Source organism: Bombina bombina, chromosome 5, assembly GCF_027579735.1.
Source record: "Bombina bombina isolate aBomBom1 chromosome 5, aBomBom1.pri, whole genome shotgun sequence".
Lineage (NCBI taxonomy): Eukaryota > Metazoa > Chordata > Amphibia > Anura > Bombinatoridae > Bombina > Bombina bombina.
The window spans coordinates 1144719322-1144743908 of record NC_069503.1 but is presented as its reverse complement, the minus strand read 5'-3'; the positions used below and the strand labels follow the sequence as shown (position 1 = coordinate 1144743908).

General features: G+C 40.3%; 1 protein-coding gene across 5 annotated transcripts in view; it reads right to left on the bottom strand.

Annotated features, from left to right (window-relative positions):
* The window catches only part of LOC128661204 (cytochrome P450 2C20), a 262287-nt gene that overhangs the window by 41141 nt on the left and 196559 nt on the right, over positions 1 to 24587 (bottom strand). For all 5 annotated transcript variants that reach the window (XM_053715458.1, XM_053715457.1, XM_053715456.1 and 2 more), the window contains exons 4-7: positions 19971 to 20120; positions 12696 to 12856; positions 6340 to 6513; positions 3985 to 4126 (exon numbers count right to left, since the gene is read on the bottom strand). In XM_053715458.1, coding sequence (XP_053571433.1) covers positions 3985 to 4126; positions 6340 to 6513; positions 12696 to 12856; positions 19971 to 20120 — 627 coding nt within the window. The remainder of the gene's footprint in view (positions 1 to 3984; positions 4127 to 6339; positions 6514 to 12695; positions 12857 to 19970; positions 20121 to 24587) is intronic.

Sequence of the window (24587 nt, the reverse complement as noted above, 5' to 3'; positions counted from 1 at the left end):
GTGTGCTTGGTGCATACTTGGGTATCACGTTATCTGCTGGCAAGTATTGAATCAGATCACAAATAGTATTTATTTGAGTAGATATCTAATACATCCTTTGAATTAGTATATAATCTCAACGTATTGTTTTTAGAGTTATCCTGGGTGAAAAACCTTGTATTAACCACTTTAAGTGTAATATTGTGGTTTGTTACTATTCGTTTATCACTTGAAGAAAACCACCTTTTAATAAGTATTGAAGATTGGTCACTAAATGAGGGTCCACATATGTGGCTATTGGTTTGAAACAAAGATTCAAATATTATAATGAAACATTCTGACTGGTGTGAATATTAGTATTGCTGCTGACTTAAGTGTCTAAGATTAGCAGCTATAGCAACATTGCTTTCCCACACCTGTGATAAGTTCTGATAGTATGCAATGCAATCAGAGCAGTCTAATATAGAATGACATCCAAATCCTTGCTGATATATAGTTCAGTTTCGGTTGGCTGAAATTCAGCGCAAACCATTAGTATCTATATATAGGTAGGTGCAGGCAGAAAGGAGTTAGTGAGTATCAAGTGCATTACGTATCAGCGTTTCTATCTTTCAATATTGATTTCAATTCACTCCATATTTTGTCTGCCTACAGTTGGTGTTATAATTGCCGGCAGTCTTTCTAGATACTTGTAACTGAAAGTTTTACCCCTAAATAGTCACCACCTGCGGATACCCTCCTAAGTAGTTGTGGCTCAAAGGCTATACACTATTATGGCGACCAAACTAATATCGGTGGTTTATCAAGCACCCGGAGGCTCTAAACTGGGTCAAGGCTGAGTACATCATACACAGCTGAGTATAAGTTAAACGGTTCTGAACCGCCAAAAGTAATGAGTATCAGATTAATATTTCTACTACGAGTAAGCCCTAACAAACACAGGAGCTCCCTGACTCCTCACCAGTTCCCTAACATGTTTCGCCGTTCTCACGGCTTTCTGCTTTGAGAAAGCCGTGAGAACGGCGAAACATGTTAGGGAACTGGTGAGGAGTCAGGGAGCTCCTGTGTTTGTTAGGGCTTACTCGTAGTAGAAATATTAATCTGATACTCATTACTTTTGGCGGTTCAGAACCGTTTAACTTATACTCAGCTGTGTATGATGTACTCAGCCTTGACCCAGTTTAGAGCCTCCGGGTGCTTGATAAACCACCGATATTAGTTTGGTCGCCATAATAGTGTATAGCCTTTGAGCCACAACTACTTAGGAGGGTATCCGCAGGTGGTGACTATTTAGGGGTAAAACTTTCAGTTACAAGTATCTAGAAAGACTGCCGGCAATTATAACACCAACTGTAGGCAGACAAAATATGGAGTGAATTGAAATCAATATTGAAAGAAAGAAACGCTGATACGTAATGCACTTGATACTCACTAACTCCTTTCTGCCTGCACCTACCTATATATAGATACTAACGGTTTGCGCTGAATTTCAGCCAACCGAAACTGAACTATATATCAGCAAGGATTTGGATGTCATTCTATATTAGACTGCTCTGATTGCATTGCATACTATCAGAACTTATCACAGGTGTGGGAAAGCAATGTTGCTATAGCTGCTAATCTTAGACACTTAAGTCAGCAGCAATACTAATATTCACACCAGTCAGAATGTTTCATTATAATATTTGATATCTAACTAGTTAAGTCAATCCTTGTTTCAAACCAATAGCCACATATGTGGACCCTCATTTAGTGACCAATCTTCAATACTTATTAAAAGGTGGTTTTCTTCAAGTGATAAACGAATAGTAACAAACCACAATATTACACTTAAAGTGGTTAATACAAGGTTTTTCACCCAGGATAACTCTAAAAACAATACGTTGAGATTATATACTAATTCAATGGATGTATTAGATATCTACTCAAATAAATACTATTTGTGATCTGATTCAATACTTGCCAGCAGATAACGTGATACCCAAGTATGCACCAAGCACACTGATTGTATATACATATATTATCATAGGAATACATTTATAATTCAGAAGGGGCTCTGATCTTATATATGAGCACTTCTGAAATATACAAGAATCTAAGAACACCACTATTTATATTGGGCCACACGATTGCACATCAGAGGAGTACACTTAACTGTGGTGACATTTAATAATACTCCACTGCAAGAGTGTTCATTTTCATTCACTATGTGAAATATGTACATTCAGGTATCGTTACCTAAAGCATTACTCTGGTACAATCTTACAATCAGGTATTAATTTCAGTATCTCAACACTCTACTACGAGTTTTTCAATTTTAACCTGCACATCCCTAGATTTTAACTCTGTTTTTATGTGTTAACAATTAAAAGTTATATTTTATTTAATCCAATGAGATCTCTCTAACCATTCGTTGTCCATGTTATATCTAGTTTAATTCACGTCACTTATGCCTACTAGGAGTGCTATGAGTGTATTCTGAGAAGGGTCTTTAACTCTTTGCTTGTTCGTGTTCAGAAAATTAATACACAGCACCACGTACCCCAATTAATAGCCTAGGAGCCACTGAATATAATGAGGGTGTAGGCAGTCTAACGTAATAGGTAGTGCCACTGAACTTTCTCTTTTATGTATATGTATGTATTTATACAATATAGCTCTTAGCAGTCAAACACCTTTTTATATACCATATACTTCTTAACGCACTACCTTTTATACAAGGGTTTCAATCTCGCTAACCCGATGAACGATAGCGGTTATTTTCATCTTATAATATTCACGTTATTTCTGATGCACACAAAAAGGCTATATCGCTCGCACGCAACAGTTAGCGCCACTTGTAATCTAAACCATTGTTGCCAATAATAAATTATCCCCTCGTAAAGTGTTAAATATTTTTTCCTGTTTTACACTGACCCAATTTTCTTGCTTTGTGATTCCTAAATATCTCCAATGGTTTAATATTTGCATCTATAGCTGAAATCAATGAGAAGCGTTCAACAAGAATTAGCACTGTGTCTACTGTACACTGTACAATGTATCTGGCCAAAACCGAGGGAAAGTAAACCCGAAAGCAACAGGATTCTTAAATATTTTTTTAAATACATGTTACAAATAGGTTTCACATTTGGTAATGCTGACTGTAAAGGACACTTTACTCTAATAGAAAGCCAATAGTCTAAGTTCCTTAATAACAGTATATAGTGAGCTGTAAATGGTTTATCAGCAAAATGTAAACAGAGCAACTATGGTTGTCCCATTGACATTAAGTGAGCCTAAAACAACCCTCCGCTGACGTCATTTGGCTAGCGCAATATAAAAATGCGACAGATTTATAAACCGATGGATTTGACAGCAGTTTAAATGGCTATTGCCTGGGAAATAAATATTCACATCAAGATTGTAAACTCAGCCATGGGGGTGGATTTAATAAGCAACAGATGCTGCCTCATCCGCGCTTAGTTTCCTGGTGATCCGGAAACTGAAGTTAAGAAGCTCCTTAACACATCTGCCACATTTTAGTTGGCGGACAGATATCATCATGATCAGATACGATCGGAATGATTGACACCCCCTGGCCGCGAATGTGCAGAGGGCGGCATTGCACAAGCATTTCACAAGAAATGCTTGTGCAATGTTAAATGCCGACAGCGTATGCTGTTGGCATTTAGCGATGTCGGGCAGACATGGTTTGCTACAGCAAATCATGTCCGGCCGACATTTGTTAAATTGACCCCTTTTTGTCCATTTAACAAATAATAGGGCATCCATATAATCACTCTCTGAATGAGCAGATTGCAATAAAATATTTATAAAAACCTCTGTTTGATATTGTGCCAACATTTTTTATATTAAATAATGTGTCTTTGAAAATTAGTTCATCACACCCCAAACATTTAGAGAATAACACTGAACAGACGCTTTCGTTTTATACTGTATTTGTTTGCAATGCCTCGTGCACTTGTCTGTGTTGTGTAGCCATAGAAATTGCGCCATCGCCCTTACCCTGGATGTCTGGGAAATGGGCCATAACCACTAAACTGTACTTCAGGCTAAACGTGGTGGTGTCAGTTCCCGCTGCTAATAACCCGGTAATTATCATCAGCAGCCCAGTGTCACTTAAATAGGAATCTGCATCTGGTGCCTCCTGTTGTAGAATAGAAATAAATATTATAATGTCTCTTCTATAAAGGTGCAATACATGTAGAAATAATCTGGATGAGTATTTTATTAAATTTATTAAAAATAATTCATTTTGGTCACATCTTTTTGGAACAAATGTTGAAAGACTGCAGAAGATTTGACTTTTTTGCAAGAAAACAAACAGTATCCCATTACATTAATACTGACATTGATAAATCCAAAGAAATATTCAAATATCCTTACAGTAACATTACATTACAGTGCTGACTTGTATATTATTATTATTATTATTGGTTATTTGTAGAGCACCAACAGATTCTGCAGCGCTATAAACAAAGGGGGAGTATAACAAAACAATTATAGGGATCAAATGGGTAGAGGGCCCTGCCAAGAGTTGCACTGTTGTAGTCAGCTCTTAAGAAGGTGATCTACAAACAGCTGGACTTTTCGGCTTACATGCTAAGGGGGTTCAGGGGATAGCAATGGAGGAGAGGAACTGGTATAAAGAAAGGTTAGCGTAGGTTGTATGCATCCCTGAACAGTAGAGTCTTTAGGGAGCACTTGAAGCTTTTAAAACTAGAAGAGAGTCTTGTGGAGCGAGGCAGAGAGTTCCACAAGATGGGAGCCAGTCTGGAGAAGTCCTGTAAACGGGAGTGGGATGAGGTGACAAGAGAGGAGGAGAGTAGGAGGTCGTGAGCAGAGCGAAGGGGACGGGAGGGAGAGTATCTGGAGACAAGGTCTGAGATATAGGGGGGAGCAGTGCAGTTGAGGGCTTTGTATATCAGAGTGAGAATTTTGTGTTTGATCCTAGAGGCAAGAGGAAGCCAGTGAAGAGATTGGCAGAGAGGTGCAGCAGATGAAGAGTGACTTGTAAGGAAGATGAGGCATTCATTAAGGATTGTAAAGGAGCTAGGCGGTAGGTGGGGAGACCAGAGAGGACAGAGTTGCAGTAATCGAGGCGGGAGAGGATGAGAGAGTGGATTAAAATCTTAGTTGTGTCTTGTGTAAGGAAGTGTCTAATTTTAGAGATGTTTTTAAGGTGGAAGCTGCAGGCTTTAGCCAAAGACTGAATGTGAGGAGTGAAAGAAAGATCTGAGTCAAATGTGACCCCGAGACATCGGGCATGCGGGGTAGGGGTAATGATGGAGTTGTCGACAGTTATAGAGAGATTGGGGGTGGAGAGTTTTGAAGAAGGGGGGAAAATAAGGAGCTCAGTTTTGGAGAGATTTAGCTTGAGGTAGTGAGAGGACATCCAGTTGGAGATGTGAGAAAGACAGTTAGTGACAGGGGTTAGCAAGGAAGGAGAAAGGTCTGGTGCAGAGAAGTAGATTTGGGTGTCATCGGCATACAAATGATATTGTAAACTGTGGGACTTTATTAGGGAACGTAGTGATGATGTGTAGATTGAGAAGAGGAGGGGACCGAGGACAGAGCCTTGCGGTACTCCGACAGAAAGTGGTGACGGGGCAGAGGAGGCCCCAGAGAAGGCTACACTAAAGGTACGGTTTGACAGGTAGGAAGAGAGCCATGAGAGGGCTGTGTCACATATGCCAAAGGATTGGAGGGTTTGAAGCAAGAGAGGGTGGTCAACAGTGTCAAAGGCTGCGGACAGATCAAGGAGAATAAGCAGAGAGAAGTGGCCTTTTGATTTTGCTGTAAGTAGGTCGTTGGTAACCTTAACAATTGCTGTTTCTGTGGAGTGATGGGGACGAAATCCAGATTGCAATGGGTATATAGATTTAATTTACTGAAATGTTAATGGGACAGTAAAATAATCAAAACTAAACTTTTATGGGTCAGATAGATCATGTCATTTTTAACAACCTAATTTACTTTTATTATCAAATTTGCTTTGTTCTCTTGATATTTTTTGTTGAAGAGTAAACCTAAGTAGGCTCAGGGGAAGAAAGACATTACAAGCTGCTGATTGGTGGCTTCACTGCATATATATATATGTCTCTTGTCAGTGGCTCACCTGATATGTTCAGCTCTGGAACTGACTCTTTAAAAAAGGATACCAAAAGAACAAAGTCATTTGGCAATAGAAATACATTTGAAAGTTACATGCTAGTAAAGGTGCAATCTGTCATATGATTAACCAGTAATTATTTATACATTATTTATACTTGTTGGATAATTTACAAGTGTATATTTTTACAACCCCCCACCCGGCAGACATATTTGTATTGAGTTGTAGCAGCTCTGAGGTTACGTTACCTCTTTAATCTTCAGTAAAAAGTGGTCAATAAAGTCCCTGGGAGAGCTGCTGTCCAGCGTCTGCTTGTGGAGATCGATCTCCTTCTTGAGAAAGGACTGAAGGTAAGAGCTGGCTTTAAATAAATGATTCCTGATGGCCGGGATACGGAGGAGAACAGGGAAGGTGTTGCAGAGCTAAAGAGACATAGAACACTCTTATGATGACAGTCGTGTTATAAAGTACAGCACTGACCGGATAAACATAGGAAAAAGTCAACTCTAAAAAAGGAATCAGCCATTTTGAACTAAAGTTATTGAATTATGTTGTCTTATTACAAAGATCATTAAACACTTAGTGGTTGTAATATAAAATATTTAATCATAATTAGTTAAAAAAAAAAACTTTGCATTACACACATTTATTTTACCACATATTCCTTTAATTTAACAATGAAAGGGATGGGTTTTCCTATTCTGAGAACTGGACTTCTAATGCCTAAACCTGCTACATATTTGCCCCTAATTGTTGTCAGCAGAAGTGATAAGATACAAAACAATGTAACATTTGCTTTCATAATGACCGGGGCTAACCTTGCCTACTCCAGCAAGAGGTCTGTATTGGCTTTTCCAGATAAGAGGGGGAGGGGGGATTTTGGCCATTGAAAAACAATTGCAGTAAACAAGGGGTTTTGTGTTCACACTCAGATGGTATGTTAAGACTACAGAACAGTATTAGATGTACTCTGTGTATTTTGGCCCTGTAAATGTCTTCTAAAGAGTTTTTTCGACTACCCATGCAAACAGTTTCAGCAGAACGGGATGTACAGGGTTGTTACATTATGGACGCTCTCTAATATATGTTTCTGCTATTACTATTTGTCTATAGCAGCACAGAAAACATAACTGAACCTAGAACACTAACTTAACCAATCCTCGTTCTTTGCTGCTGTCATGCTGCTAGTGAGTGTTGTGCATTTTATTTTCTAATTTGTGTTATTATTTCCTTCTAGCAATAACTCCAGGCTTCTGTTTGCCTTTTTATTAAACTGCTCATTTTGTTTCCATTCACCCTATGTTCTAGTGTAAAAATAAAATATTCTCTTTCATTTTTAATCAAATTCTCTTTTACGATGTGGGATAAATGCACAGTAAAAGTTGTGCTCCTGGAACACAGTCACAGCTAGTGATTGAAGCATACGCATATATGCTTGCTCCTCATTTGCTCACTAGCTGCCTCTCATCTGGAGTGACACAGGATCACGACCTTCACTAAATATGTAACCTTTTTGTAAAGGTAAAATGTATAGACCCCTATTTATCAAGCATCGGTCCAGATGTTATGGTCAACTATTCAAGGTTATCTATCTGTCCACCCCACATAAAGTCCTGCAATATATAAAATACTGAACGGCTCTGCAATACTCAGTTGGAATGAAGCAATGGAAGCTCTTTTTCTAATGGATATAGCTGTTTGTGGTACTCAACTCACAGGCTTTACAAGATACAATTTATTGAACAAGTTTATCTGCGCCCTGAGCCATGTTTTACATTCGCTATCTTTTATGTCACAAACACCTTAGGAAACATTAGGTAGATGTAGACTAGACCAGTAACGTCCAGCAGAGAAGATATAATGATGGATTAAAGCATAATACTTGTTACAAACTGCTGTTTGTAACTGGCCCTTTAAATGGAAAATTGCCCTGCTTCCCTGGATTTTGGAGAAGCCTATTTGCCAGCCTCCTTCCACATGACTATGGCCCCTGGAAGATTGTGCCCCTGAGGACATATTGACTTTTGTTGGGTGTGTGTGGCCCTTTAAGAACCGTCTGGGGACATATTGTGACTTTGGTGAACAATGCCCCTTTAAGACTATGTCCCCAGACCTGTGAAATGACTTGTCCCTGGCTTTCTCCCACTTGGTTCAGTTTCATTGTGTGCCATTAAGTGCTATGTGACAGACCCTTCGGTCAGAATTAAAGAGATAACTTTGTTCAGCTTCAAGAAGCATTCTAAATACAAGTTTGCTGGGATCAGCTCTAATTAGGTTTAGTGATAAAACTTTCCCATTGTCTAATCAGACTAGTATTGATAAGGTGGACTGCATTGTTTTATTGTGTGTAATGTTATCTGCTGAAGTAATGTTGTGGCCTGTCAAAGGGAGTGTCTCTATCTAATATCAAATGTGTGATGGGGGATTTTATGCCTCCCCCTGAGAGTGTCTTGTTTGCATGTAACCTCAATAAAAAGCAGGCTGTGTGCTCCAGCACATCAGACCTATGTTGACCCTCTAACTTGAAGTTTTGACTCATGTTTGTAGGATACAGCTTATAATCACTACAGGGATTGCTATGCTCTTCATACTCCCTTAGCTACAGGGATTGCTACAGAAGGAAGAGGTTCACCTACTGGAGCCTGGTCATAGGTCCAGGGCGCAGAGCAGACGGCGAGATACCAGCCCAGCAGCTGTGGTTCATAGAGTCTGCATTACTTATGGTGGCTACGCAGCAGTTATAGAGTCTACGGTGCTGCTGCTCCTTTGGTGAGCGCTAGGAGCATCCTTTTCTACGGTCCAACTTCCAGCCAGCCTGGAGGCAACCGTAACATTTGGGCGGCAGCGGTGGGATTGGCGTCCTAGCGCAAGGAGCAGCACCACAACAGCACTGGTATCGTAGGAGAGTTATTGAGGGCAACGCTAGCCACTGCGCAGCGTCCCTACCTACAGCAGCATGGAGCTGACAAGATACTGGTCAGAACCCTGTGAAGAGCACCTCAACAGGATCCGTCGCTATGAGGGCGCGGATTTCGTTCCAGAGGTAAAGAGGCTGCTAGTCCGATATGGTCCAGACCCTGCGCAGGAGGTAGTCAGTCGCATCATCCGGGAATTGGATACGGAGAACAAAGTGGCACGAGCCTTTGAGCGCCAACTGTGGAGTTTGAGGGTATGGACACCTGGTCTCTCTCCCCAGCCGCAGCATGTTACACAGGGAGAGGAGAGCAGCGACCTCCCTCCTTAGCAGCAGTATACCGTGCAGAGGGAAGAGACAACCGGTCTCCTTCCCCAACCCCAACCAGAGATAACAGAGGCAGCAGGCCTCATAGACTGGTCCTGGGAGGACCCCCAGCAGGCAGGTGGAGATGGGACCGCAGTCTCTCTACCGGCCCAACAGGGATGCTGTTGTCTATAGCAGCACAGAAAACATAACTGAACCTAGAACACTAACTTAACCAATCCTCGTTCTTTGCTGCTGTCATGCTGCTAGTGAGTGTTGTGCATTTTATTTTCTAATTTGTGTTATTATTTCCTTCTAGCAATAACTCCAGGCTTCTGTTTGCCTTTTTATTAAACTGCTCATTTTGTTTCCATTCACCCTATGTTCTAGTGTAAAAATAAAATATTCTCTTTCATTTTTAATCAAATTCTCTTTTACGATGTGGGATAAATGCACAGTAAAAGTTGTGCTCCTGGAACACAGTCACAGCTAGTGATTGAAGCATACGCATATATGCTTGCTCCTCATTTGCTCACTAGCTGCCTCTCATCTGGAGTGACACAGGATCACGACCTTCACTAAATATGTAACCTTTTTGTAAAGGTAAAATGTATAGACCCCTATTTATCAAGCATCGGTCCAGATGTTATGGTCAACTATTCAAGGTTATCTATCTGTCCACCCCACATAAAGTCCTGCAATATATAAAATACTGAACGGCTCTGCAATACTCAGTTGGAATGAAGCAATGGAAGCTCTTTTTCTAATGGATATAGCTGTTTGTGGTACTCAACTCACAGGCTTTACAAGATACAATTTATTGAACAAGTTTATCTGCGCCCTGAGCCATGTTTTACATTCGCTATCTTTTATGTCACAAACACCTTAGGAAACATTAGGTAGATGTAGACTAGACCAGTAACGTCCAGCAGAGAAGATATAATGATGGATTAAAGCATAATACTTGTTACAAACTGCTGTTTGTAACTGGCCCTTTAAATGGAAAATTGCCCTGCTTCCCTGGATTTTGGAGAAGCCTATTTGCCAGCCTCCTTCCACATGACTATGGCCCCTGGAAGATTGTGCCCCTGAGGACATATTGACTTTTGTTGGGTGTGTGTGGCCCTTTAAGAACCGTCTGGGGACATATTGTGACTTTGGTGAACAATGCCCCTTTAAGACTATGTCCCCAGACCTGTGAAATGACTTGTCCCTGGCTTTCTCCCACTTGGTTCAGTTTCATTGTGTGCCATTAAGTGCTATGTGACAGACCCTTCGGTCAGAACTAAAGAGATAACTTTGTTCAGCTTCAAGAAGCATTCTAAATACAAGTTTGCTGGGATCAGCTCTAATTAGGTTTAGTGATAAAACTTTCCCATTGTCTAATCAGACTAGTATTGATAAGGTGGACTGCATTGTTTTATTGTGTGTAATGTTATCTGCTGAAGTAATGTTGTGGCCTGTCAAAGGGAGTGTCTCTCTATCTAATATCAAATGTGTGATGGGGGATTTTATGCCTCCCCCTGAGAGTGTCTTGTTTGCATGTAACCTCAATAAAAAGGAGGCTGTGTGCTCCAGCACATCAGACCTATGTTGACCCTCTAACTTGAAGTTTTGACTCATGTTTGTAGGATACAGCTTATAATCACTACAGAGATTGCTATGCTCTTCATACTCCCTTAGCTACAGGGATTGCTACAGAAGGAAGAGGTTCACCTACTGGAGCCTGGTCATAGGTCCAGGGCGCAGAGCAGACGGCGAGATACCAGCCCAGCAGCTGTGGTTCATAGAGTCTGCATTACTTATGGTGGCTACGCAGCAGTTATAGAGTCTACGGTGCTGCTGCTCCTTTGGTGAGCGCTAGGAGCATCCTTTTCTACGGTCCAACTTCCAGCCAGCCTGGAGGCAACCGTAACAATACTGTAAAGAAACCACAACTATATACTCCGCATCAGATTGCTGCTTGTGTTGCACATTATGGATGTTTTTCTGCTACCATCCCAAAGACCGGACAGATAGCTCAGCATGCTAAGGCACTGTGGCTGAGCTCTGCAGCAACCCAAGGGTTGCAGGTTCGATCCCCGATGAGTGCCACTCAGCCTTTCATCCTTCCGAGATCGATAAAGTGAGCACAGCAGCGCCTTGAGACATTTACGGGTGATTAGCTGTGCTTTACAAGTACTACTTACATACAATGAGATAAAGGTGGAGAAATAATTGCCAAAGTTTAAAAGTGACCATATACTGTAACAATAGGAAAATGTTGCCCAGTCTGTCCATCATGCCAACATAGAAGATGCATTAGGTGGGTTGAGCAGTGGTGCGGATGGAAACAGATTGCAATAAATCCCTATTCCTATAAGTTGTGATTGCGCAATACCATTTGAAAACACCAGTACTGTTAGTGAGAAGTGTAACTTTACACACAGTTTTATATAACACACAGTTTTATATAATCAATAGTGCAATAATAAAATGCCCACACATTAGAGCACTTTCTTTTTGCACATGCCCCTTTAAGAAGCTTACATTCTCTGGTCGTGTCCTGTTTAGGATAATCTTTGCAGCGGATTTAGGGAAGGACATTAATCCTGTGTTTAACCCCTTTCTGGGGGTTAACAAATTGTTAGAGGAAAGTATTTGTGCAATAAGAAAATACTGTGCCAGATTATTGCATTTTATTAATGCACTATTATGTTCCTTTAAGTTAAAAACAATACATCTACTCGCTATTCATTAGGAATGAGAGCTCAAAACCATTGGCTAAGACAAGGTTTCTTCAGATCTCTGGTCAGTAATAAATTCACTAACAGACTCTTTTGCTTCTATGATATTATATGTAGAGTATTCACTAAAACGTACTCACCTCTTCATTCTTTAGTGAATGAGCTCCCTAGTTTAAACCAGGATATGATACTGTAGAGGTTATGAAGACAGAATGAGGATGGAGAAGGCTCCTATTTAATGCACCATAGTGTGAAGCATCTTACTTTCTTTCACCACCATTTTCTGTTTGTTGTAAGTAGATGATCTATAAACACTGCACAAGTCTTTGTTTTATTATTGTGTGCTTTACGCTAAAAGTTACGCAGCTCCCAACCATCAAGCATTTTCCGGAACACGTAGACTACTGTCCTACCCACCAAACTGCCTTCCCTATAAATGACCCAGGACTGATTAATTAGGAACTAAACTGCCAAATTCCTTCCCATGACACACATCACACACAGATTCATTCATAGATCACCTGAAAATCTGCCTCTGCATCACAATAACTCTGCCCACAGGTCTCCTTAAGTCTCCCTACTCTGCCATATGTAAAACAGATCACAAGGGCCACTGACAAATGCATCCAATGATAACTAAATGACATAGATACTGTACCTGATTAAGTAAGGCCTGGAAGTTCCCTATGTGCAGTCTAATGTTTGTGATAAGTTCCATCAGCTGCCTGTCCTTGTAGTCATGCCGTTTACCAAACAAAATCATACTGATGACGTTGGATGTAGCAAATGCCAAGAAGGGGTATGGATTGAAGGGCTTCCCTGTAACAAGATACAGAAGAATAAGTCAATCAATTAATCTGATTTATTAAATCTATAATAGTTATGATTAACAGTCAAGAGTTGGATGTGATATCGGAAATCAATTTTCTGTATCATTGATACAATGGTTATCTGTAGCTGTTTAACACATCACTAGAACATTTTATTAAGAAGCAGTAATGGCAAGGTATGTTATTCTAAGGAGCAGCCAAAAATTGTAGCACCGGCCCTGTGTACAGTGGATGGGGCTAGGTGTGTCATGGACGGGGCTGGGTGTGTACAGTGGATGGGGCTGGGTGTGTCATGGACAGAGCTGGGTGTGTACAGTGGACGGGGCTAGGTGTGTCATGGACGAGACTGGGTCTGTACAGTGGACGGGGCTGGGTGTGCAGCAAGTGGGGATGGTTGTGCAGCGAGTGGGGTGAGTGTGTCACGGACAGGGCTGGGTTGTGGTGGGTGGGGCTGGGTGTGCAATGGACGGGGCTTTTTGTGCAGCAAGCGGGCTGGGTGTACCACGGATGGGGCTGGATGTCCTGTAGACGGAGCTGGGTGTGTCATGAGTAGGGTTGGGTGTGTAGTGGCCACAGATTAATGTCTTGGTGTGGTTGGGTGTGAAATGGGTGGGGCTGAGTCTGACATGGGTGTGGATTGGTGTGCCACATAAATGATTGGGTGTGCCACAGTCAGGGTTGGGTGTGCCGTGGGGGGCGTAGAGTGTGACACGGGTATGGATGGGTGTGCCACAGACCGGGTTGGGTGTGTCACAGGCAGGGCTAGGTTCATAGTGGGTGAGGCTGGGTGAGTCACAGGCAGGGTTGGTTGTGCTGTGGGTGAGGCTGGGTGTGGATGGCTGTGCCATGAATGGGGCTGGGTGTGACATGAGCATGGATGTGTGTGCCACAGACAGGGTTGGATATGCCACAGGCAGGGTTGGGTGTGCCACAGGCGGGGCTGGCTGGAGCTGTTGCAGTGCCTGTGAGACAGACTAATCCAGCAAGAGGGAGAGTGTGTGTCTCTACTGTATCTATATTTGTGTGTGTCTCTACTGTATCTATATTTGTCTGTCTCTCTACTGTATATATAATTGTGTGTGTCTCTACTGTATCTATATTTGTGTGTATCTCTACTGTATCTATATTTGTGTGTGTCTCTACTGTATCTATATTTGTGTGTGTCTCTACTTTATCTATATTTGTGTGTGTCTAAGGCAAGAATATGATTGCCCATCAAAGTGCTCTTGTGGTACGAGGGTGGCGGTTTAGTAGGCTTCTAACTTATACATTTATATATACAGTGTACGTGTATATGTACACACACTTTCCAAAGGGTGTCCCTCTTTGAAATTATGAAATGTTTTGAGGTGTGAGACAGACAGATAAACAGGCAGATAATAAAAACAAAATTTATGCTTACCTGATAAATGTATTTCTCTTGTGGTGTATCCAGTCCACGGATCATCCATTACTTGTGGGACATTCTCCTTCCCAACAGGAAGCTGCAAGAGTATCACCCACAGCAGAGCTGTCTATATAGCTCCTCCCTTAACTGCCACCCCCAGTCAATCGACCGAAGACAAGCAAGAGAAAGGAGAAACTATAGGGTGCAGTGATGACTGTAGTTTAAAAATAAAAAACACCTGCCTTAAAATGACAGGGCGGGCCGTGGACTGGATACACCACAAGAGAAATACATTTATCAGGTAAGCATAAATTTTGTTTTCTCTTGTAAGGTGTATCCAGTCCACGGATCATCCATTACTTGTGGGATACCAATACCAAAGCTATAGGACACGGATGAAGGGAGGGACAAGGCAGACGCTTAAACGGAAGGCACCACTGCCTGTAAGACCTTTCTCCCAAAAATAGCCTCCGAAGAAGCAAAAGTATCAAATTTGTAGAATTTAGAAAAAGTATGAAGCGAAGACCAAGTCGCCGCCTTACAAATCTGTTCAACAGAAGCCTCATTCTTAAAAGCCCATGTGGAAGCTACCGCTCTAGTAGAATGAGCTGTAATTCTTTCAGGAGGCTGCTAGCCAGCAGTCTCATAAGCTAAGCGGATTATACTTCTTAGCCAAAAAGAAAGAGAAGTTGCCGAAGCCTTTTGGCCTCTCCTCTGTCCAGAGTAGACAAAAAACAATGCAGATGTTTGACGAAAATCTTTAGTAGCTTGTAAATAAAACTTTAAAGCACGAACCACGTCAAGATTGTGTAATAGACGTTCCTTCTTTGAAGAAGGATTAGGACACAGTGACGGAACAACAATCTCCTGATTGATATTCTTATTAGATACCACCTTAGGTAGAAAACCAGGTTTGGTACGTAACACTACCTTATCTGCATGGAAAATGAGATAAGGGGAATCACATTGTAAAGCAGATAACTCCGAAACTCTTCGAGCCGAGGAGATAGCTACTAAAAACAGAACTTTCCAAGATAAGAGCTTAATATCTATGGAATGCAAAGGTTCAAACGGAACCCCTTGAAGAACTTTAAGAACTAAATTTAAACTCCATGGCGGAGCAACAGGTTTAAACACAGGCTTGATTCTAGACTTGTATTTGATGGGTGCTTTGGAAAACCAGAATGTTAAGACCACACTGTATAGAAAACCAATTTCATCAAATACAATTCTACATGCTAGATCGTGCCACCCCAAACACACGGGTTTTGGGGTGGCAAAAGGACAATTTATAAGGTTGAAACGAAATTGTTCAACAGAGGAAAATTTTGTAAAGGAATCAGATGTAATGAAAACCCAGTTAAAAGACAGAGGGTACTCTAGTAAAGTAATCAATAGAGCTTTCTTAGAAGTCAGTAGACTAAATAGGAATAACATGCTACATCACAAAGAACCTCCAAATAGAATTTTTGACCAAAAGAAACCTAAGTTTATCACAAATTTCAGTCCACAATTTGCTGAAATTTGTCATATAATAAAAAAACATCTCCCTGTATTAACCGGTGAGGATAGTCTCAAGGATTTGGTAACGGAAGGTATAAATTGTATACCTAGAAAAGGCCGAACAATTGGTAATATTGTGGCCCCTAGCTCACTTAGAAAAACTGTAACAACAGGGAGTAGCTGGTTGGTTGTAAAAGGTCATTTTAAATGTCATTTTTCAAACTGCATAGCTTGCAGTCATGCAAAAGTAACTGACAGGTTTCAATCTAAAGCTACACAAAGAATTTTTCTGTCATCCAGCTGCACAAATTGTCGTACCATGTTTGTGATTTATTTGGTGGAATGCACGCAGTGTGACAAGCAATACGTGGGGTGCTCCACAAGGGAAGCACGCTCACGTATTAGGGAGCACCTCAATAACATTGACAAGGATATTGATGTATCAGACTTAGTACACCATTTCATTCACCAACATAATAAATCAGTCCTTAGTTTTAGATGGCAGGACATTGAGAGTATCACACATACTGCAAGAGGAGGTGATAGGCAACAAAAATTACTACATAGAGAGGCTTTTTGGATATTCACCCTGCAAACCAGACGCCCAAAGGGCTTCAATGCAGTTGGTGATATCATTAACCATTGGCAACATAAATAGTACACAATGGTAGCCCAATACAGTAGTTTCATACATAAACATTCATAAAGCAAGGAAGTAATATTTTTTTATATTTATATCTCCTTTGAGTTTCCTCAGTTCCAAGCTATAAATGATTTCTTAACTAGCACACTATAATAAATTGGAATAATTTTCTCATGAGGAGGATTTATTTATTTTGGTTAAAAGATAAACATTATCTCCTCAAGGTTAGGGTCTAGTGTTTTTCAAAGCTTGTGGAAATAAAGGAAAAAGTACATATATAAGTACACAGAGAAATTATCCTAATAGTTTATAATGGTTTTTTCGGACCTATATTACTGTACCTTCATATACTACAAAATGAAAAAATGTTATTGTTATTTCTTTAATTTCCCTCTCTCTATACATGTGTGATACTAACTTGCAAATTCTAATATGAATCACTTCCTTATTATTGCTTTCCAAGTGCCATAAAGGGTTAAGTAAGGTATCGAATACTCATCAGCTGAACATCCTTAATTGTATTGACCAGGCTTTTAAAAGGGATGTTAACCAGATACACAATATGGTCTATGACTAAGGCTATTCTTGCAGCCGAAACGCGTAAGACCTTTACTCATATTTTCTATTTCCCCGATTTTTTGAGTGTATTGTATCATTATTTTTAATTAATAAAATTACCTCCTTTTTCAACGATTCTCGCTGGATTCTCTTGTTTTGTTCTAACCAAAGCCTGACAAAATGCCTGAACATCTGGAACCTCAGCCAGACGTTTGTGCAAAAGAATAGACAGAGCAGAAATCTGTCCCTTTAAGGAACTAGCTGACAAACCCTTCTCCAATCCTTCTTGGAGAAAGGATAGTATCCTAGGAATCCTGACTTTACTCCATGAGTAACCCTTGGATTCACACCAATGAAGATATTTACACCATATCTTATGATAGATTTTCCTGGTGACAGGCTTTCGCGCCTGTATTAAGGTATCAATGACCGACTCGGAGAAACCACGCTTTGATAAAATCAAGCATTCAATCTCCAAGCAGTCAGACGCAGAGAAATTAGATTTGGATGGTTGAAAGGACCCTGAAGTAGAAGGTCCTGTCTCAGCGGCAGAGTCCATGGTGGAAAGGATGACATGTCCACCAGATCTGCATACCAAGTCCTGCGTGGCCACGCAGGTGCTATCAAAATCACTGAAGCTCTCTCCTGCTTGATCTTGGCAATCAGACAAGGGAGCAAAGGAAACGGTGGAAAAACATAAGCCAGGTTGAAGGACCAAGGCGCTGCTAGAGCATCTATCAGTGCTGCCTTGGGATCCCTGGACCTGGATCCGTAACAAGGAAACTTGGCGTTCTGATGAGACGCCATGAGATCCAGTTCTGGCTTGCCCCAAAGTTGAATCAACTGCGCAAACACCTCCGGATGGAGTTCCCACTCCCCCGGATGAAAAGTCTGTCGACTTAGAAAATCTGCCTCCCAGTTCTCTACTCCTGGGATATGGATAGCTGATAGAAGGCAAGAGTGAACCTCTGTCCATAGAATTATCTTTGAAACCTCCAACATTGCTAGGGAACTCCTTGTTCCCCCTTGATGGTTGATGTAAGCTACAGTCGTGATATTGTCCGACTGAAATCTGATGAACCTGACCGCAGCAAGCTGAGGCCAAGCCTGAAGAGCATTGAATATCGCTCTTAGTTCCAGAATGTTTATCAGAAGAAGTGCCTCCTCCTGAGTCCACGAGCCCTGAGCCTTCAGGGAGTTCCAGACTGCACCCCAGCCCAAAAGGCTGGCATCTGTCGTTACTATTGTCCAATCTTGCCTGCGGAAGGTCATACCCTTGGACAGATGGACCCGAGATAGTGCAAAAAAATGGTAAAACCGTTTATAACAGTCACAAACAAACTGCCACAGCTCTACTGTGGCTCCTACCTTCCCATAAAACGACTTTTGTAGTCACAAAAACCCTTTACAGAGGTCCAATATGTCAGGGGACTCCTTCAAGGAAGCTGGATTTCTCAGAATGTAAAAACTACTGCGCAATTAGAGCGCGAAAATAGGCCCCTCCCACCATGCACTCAAGGTCAGAGGGCCTTAAAAACTACTCCTAGGAGTGAAATAACAGCCATGTGGAAAACTAGGCCCCAAAATAAAGATTTATCACCCTTAGTAAAAAACGTTCTTTATAAATCCTGTAAACGTTTAACATACTAAGCCATAAGAGCAAGTAACATGAATATTACCCTTTACTGCAAGCATGATGCCAGTCGTTATTAAATCACTGCAATCAGGCTTACCTTAAATATATCAGGCACTGTCAGCATTTTCTAGACTTCGTATCATCTCTCTAGAAAAAAATATACTGAACATACCTCAGGGCAGTTAAATCTGCAGGCCGTTCCCCCAGCTGAAGTTTTCCCATACTCTTCAGTTATGTGTGAGAACAGCAGTGGATCTTAGTTACAACCTGCTAAGATCATCAAAAACCTCAGGCAAAACTCTTCTGCTAATTTCTGCCTGAGGTAAAAACAGTACAACTCCGGTACCATTTAAAAATAACAAACTTTTGATTGAAGATAAACTACACTAAGTCACCACATATCTCTAGCTACTTCCCTTGTCGAGAGCTGCAAGAGAATGACGGGGGTGGCAGTTAGGGGAGGAGCTATATAGACAGCTCTGCTGTGGGTGATCCTCTTGCAGCTTCCTGTTGGGAAGGAGAATATCCCACAAATAATGGATGATCCGTGGACTGGATACACCTTACAAGAGAAACAGTTATATATAAAACACTTATAAACATATATCATTGGAGATACATTAAAGGGGAGGAAAAAAACATAGTACAATCTCCCTTTAATATTCAAAGGTCTAGATTAATTAAGTCTATGGGGGCTGATTTATAATATGTCTGGCGGACAGATACGCTGTCAGCATTTATCATTGCACAAGCCAATCATTATGCAATACCACCCCTGCAGATTCGCGGCAATCAACACGATCGTATGTGATCGGGGGATTGCTGTCCACAGCCTCAGAGGCGGCGGACGAGTTAAGGAGCAGCGGTCTCAAGGCTGCTGCTTCTTAACTCCTGTTTCTGACGAGCCTGAAGTCTCGCACGGAAAGAAGTACATTAAGGGCCATTTCGCCCTTAATAAATCAGCCCCTATGTTTGAAAGTACATTTTGTTGTGATGTAATCTGATGACAATAACATACATGGTTGTAAAATCAATGGTATTAGTTTTTTTTGTTTAAAGGAAAATTGGTCTTTATACTTTTTTATTTTAGTGCCTGACATATGTATAATGTGCCACTGTAAGGTTTCTGTGAATCACAATTAACTTTCAGCTCTGGTAACTTGCCCTTGAGGGTTAAAAACTTTACTTTTAACTTGCAATACAAGCACACAGATCCTCAAGAAATACTCACGGTAGCGGTTTTACGGAATTTACTCTAGAAATCTCCTGCAAAATCTGGTCCACTTGCAATCTCCTAGACCATAGTAGGGGTAGAGCGGTCTCATTAAATTATTTTGTTAAACTGAATAAACAGTAGACACAAATAACGCACTCACCTCCCTTGTCAGTTATAGCCGATATCAAGTGTTGCACCTCTTTGTGCATTTTATCCTGCATAGGTTTTTTCCCCATTCCACAGTTCCTGAGTATTGTCAAGCTGGTGCGCCGAAGTTGTCGCCAGAGCTGGTCGTTGGCACTGATAAAAGCTGTAAAATATAATTATAAGATGTTAGAGGATCACAAGCGTTACATAACACATAAACTTTTTCACGTGCCCTTAAGCCTCTCCCTTACTTTGGACCCGATTACAAGTGACCGCTAATGATAGCGCAGGGTTTGATATCAATATCGATGAAGTGCACTAAAAGTAGCTTGCAAATTGATATTACAAGTTCATGGTTAAACAGATTTACAAGAGAAGGTTTTGCGTGGCCGGCATCCTCTAACACACCCTTTATTTCCGATGGAGATCGCGACTTTGATAAATATCTTTGATATTGCAAGTTAAAAGTTATGTGTGACCTGAGACCTGAAGTAAAGTGTTAGGGCTAAAATAAAAGTTTCGTAAAACATATTAAAATAAAGTATTATACTCATATTTAATGCAACAGTAAAGTCAAAATGAAACGTTTATGTTTCAGATAGAGCATGCAATTCAAAACAACTTTCCAATTTACGGCCAGATTACAAGGGGAGCGCCATTTAACGCTCTCACTCGAGCATTATTTGTGCTAGAAGTAAGCTTTCTGCGCTCGTCGGGTTGCGCTTGTAAGCTTGCTAAGCTCGGTACGAATGAACTCCATAAGCAGGTACAGACAGAGCTGCTCCTCCATGTTAGCGTACTCCACGCTGAAAATTACATTTCACACATTACGCGTTTTGCCCCTCCTCCTTCTGGGCTGGACTTGAGGCTTCGTCATATGTATGATGATGCCACATTCCGTGGTGCTTAAATACAATTTTGTTACAATAAGAGGCATCCCTTGTTGCTTTAAAGGGACATTACGCAATTAGGTATCTTTTATCAGGTACTTCAGGTTACATATATGTACATACAATATAAAGGCACAGTGGGGTTGACACCAATTATGGGCTATTTTGATAGTGTATGATTCATAGCAGCATAATAATGTATATAAACACGCTTAAAATAAATTCGATACAAATATGAGGCCTGTACATACAAAAGACACATATAAATTATTCCACAATGTACATATCAAATACTTGACATTATAAAGATATTATACTTCAAGATTCACAAAAAGCAGGCATATTCAATTTTTTCATTAAGGCCAAAACGGGACAATGTATTAAGCAACAAGGGATGCCTCTTATTGTAACAAAATTGTATTTAAGCACCATGGAATGTGGCATCATCATACATCTGACAAAGCCTCAAGTCCAGCCCAGAAGGGGGAGGGGCGAAACGCGTAATGTGTGGATTGTAATTTTCAGCCTGGAGTACGTTAACATGGAGGAGCAGCTCTGTCTGTACCTGCTTATGGAGTTCATTCGTACCGAGCTTAGCAAGTGAAGTTCCGCATCGGTAATTGTATTGCTGTATCATAAGAAGCATGGAGGTAATTTGTAGCCATCTGGCACTCTCCCTATGCACCTGTCAAGCGAAGGTAAGCCTTGCGGTGTGAAGTCTTGCTAGCGGTAATCATCCCTATGCTATGTTTCTATGTTGTTTGGCTGGAAGTTCCTATAGTCCTTTGTGACAATTACCAGACCGGACTCTTTCCCTGCTACCAGAGCGTGTGGATACACTTTAGTGCCCGGATTGAAGGAAAGCACAGGAACGGTTTATGTCTGTATACAACACCGGAGCATGTGATTACACTAAGTGCCCAGAGTAATCTATGGACTGTTTAGGTGCCGGCTTAGTATATGCTAGCATGTAGGTGTTATTTGAATGAATTATCTATATATGGAGGTCTTTCATCTGACAAATCTTTTATCTGATATATTACATTTATATTGTAAAGGCAGCCTGATAAAACAGTGCTGGGACACTGAGAAACGCGTTGCTGTTGTTTTTATCTTACCAATAAATTTTTAAATTGTTATTTTAATCATTTTCATCTCTCATTTTTGCTGCTGCACCTTCTACTGGCAATACCTCTCTTGTTGAGGTTACTACCTTGCAGTTTAGTTGCCACCCTTCTGTCTGAGCTGAGTTAAGGCTCTCTCATTTACTTTGGCTCCAGTGCCATCTATACCTACGGCCACCATTCCTAGGATCTTTGGACTCCCCCTGGTGGGACGAGGATACCATCTGTTCCTGCATTACCGTTGGGTCTACCGGATGACAATGTGGTTCCAGACTGCTTACACTGCACATTGGTGCTTTTTACCACGTGAGTAGGTTTATCACTGCTCTCCTACTTATTCTCTGTAATACAGGCTGATTTGCACTATGTGGCGCCCTCTATTTTATCCATTATAGATCATCATCTCTTGTGTTGTGGCGCGACACCCTATAGGAGCTGCCAATAGCCCTGGATTTTATCTGGAATCTGCACAAGGTTTCTCACCTGGACTATACCACTTTGGTTTATATTGGGACTTTCCTTATGTAATCATATATGTTTGTTAGAGATTGCATATAATTTTATTTACCAACATATGTCTGGTCATACATCTTATATATATATCTTTATGCTCACTAACATATTTGTCTAGATATATATCATATATTTTAGAATTATATTTGTTGTTATAAGATATATATGCCAAACTAATTTTGGGAATTTTGAGAAGATTGCACATTTTTGCAAATTGGTAAATTGTGGCTTTTTGTACACCCTTATCAAGGGATTTATATTTTTTCTATTTCGGTGACCTTGACACTTTTATTAATCACTTGGCGCCTCCTACAGGTACCTGTTTGGCTCTTGTAGCCATCTGTGTACAGTCTGTTGTTTCCCTTTAAATATGAATATTGCATAAATATGTTTTTACATGTTTTCATCTACTTAACTGCAAAGGGTTCCAATGCACTTATTTATATGTCTATATATGTGTACATATGTATGCATGTATTTATATGTCTATATATGTGCACATATGTATGCATGTATTTATATGTCTATATATGTGCACATATGTATGCATGTATTTATATGTCTATATATGTGTACATATGTATGCATGTATTTATATGTCTATATATGTGTACATATGTATGCATGTATTTATATGTCTATATATGTATACAGATGTATTTATGTGTTTATAGTATATGAGTGTAAATACATATAAAAAACATATAAATACATGCATACATATGTACACATATATAGACATATAAATACATGCATACATATATACACATATATAGACATATAAATACATGTATACATATGTACACATATATAGACATATAAATACATGCATACATATGTACACATATATTGACATATAAATACATGCATACATATGTACACATATATAGACATATAAATACATGCATACATATGTACACATATATAGATATATAAATACATGCATACATATGTACACATATATAGATATATAAATACATACATACATATGTACACATATATAGACATATAAATACATGCATACATATGTACACATATATAGACATTATATGTACTGTGACAGAGAAAAGGGAATTGCGAGTGACCAGGTTTATGATTCTCCTACATTGTTGAAATATGTATTTCATTTCTAAACCCAAGGGAAATGCATTGTGTAAAATGTGGCTATGAATGAAGCTGCTGTATTTTTGGTGATTTATTGTTATAAGCACACATTGCCGTAATCTGCACTTCGACAGTGAAAATAAAAACGACTGTTTAAATGTATCATGGCTTTGTCGCTTATACCCTAGAGGACCATGCTATTTCCTTGCTATTTCATTAGGAGTGGGTGCTGGATCACAATATGGTGGCTAATGTGGGCATAGCACAACTATGGTCTGTGGGTATAAAAGTTTTCTGTAAACTGCACTAAGCATTTTTTTTGCTATTAACTGTTATAAGCAAAAGTGACACTGTGCCTTTAAGACATATTCCTGCCTTGGCGTTACCTGTTACTTCTAAGCGGAGAAGTTTTACAAAATGGAGGTTCTGGTGAAAGCTTTGGTGCAAGCTACTGCTGTTCAACAAGAGACAATTCGCTTCTTGACTGCAGAAGTTGGCAGCATAATGGATGCCCAACTAGAGGATAGAGCTACACTCTTAATGTATTACAGCAAGTTCTTCAGTCATTTGCAGCTACCCCCACTGTTTATAGGGGGTGCTATATCTGAGCAAACAACTTTCTGCATAAGTTGTCAGAGACGGATGATATTGAGGTTTACCTCACAACGTTTGAGAGGATTGCTGCTAGGGAAAAGTGGCCACGTGAACAGTGGGCAGGGCTACTCGCACCATGTCTTAGTGGTGAAGTCCAGAAAGCATATGAAGATTTGTCTCACAGCCAGGCTCAAAATTATATGAAACTGCAAACTGAAATTCTAACACACTTGGGAGTAACAACTGCAATTCGCGCCCACAGATTTAACAATTGGGTGTTTTAGATGGGAAAATCAAGAAAAGCACAAATGTAGGAACTGCTGGGACTTGCTCAGAAATGGTTGCAGCCTAATTCAGCAACAAAAGTTATAGAAATGGTTGTTATGGATCGTTCTCTCAGGAATC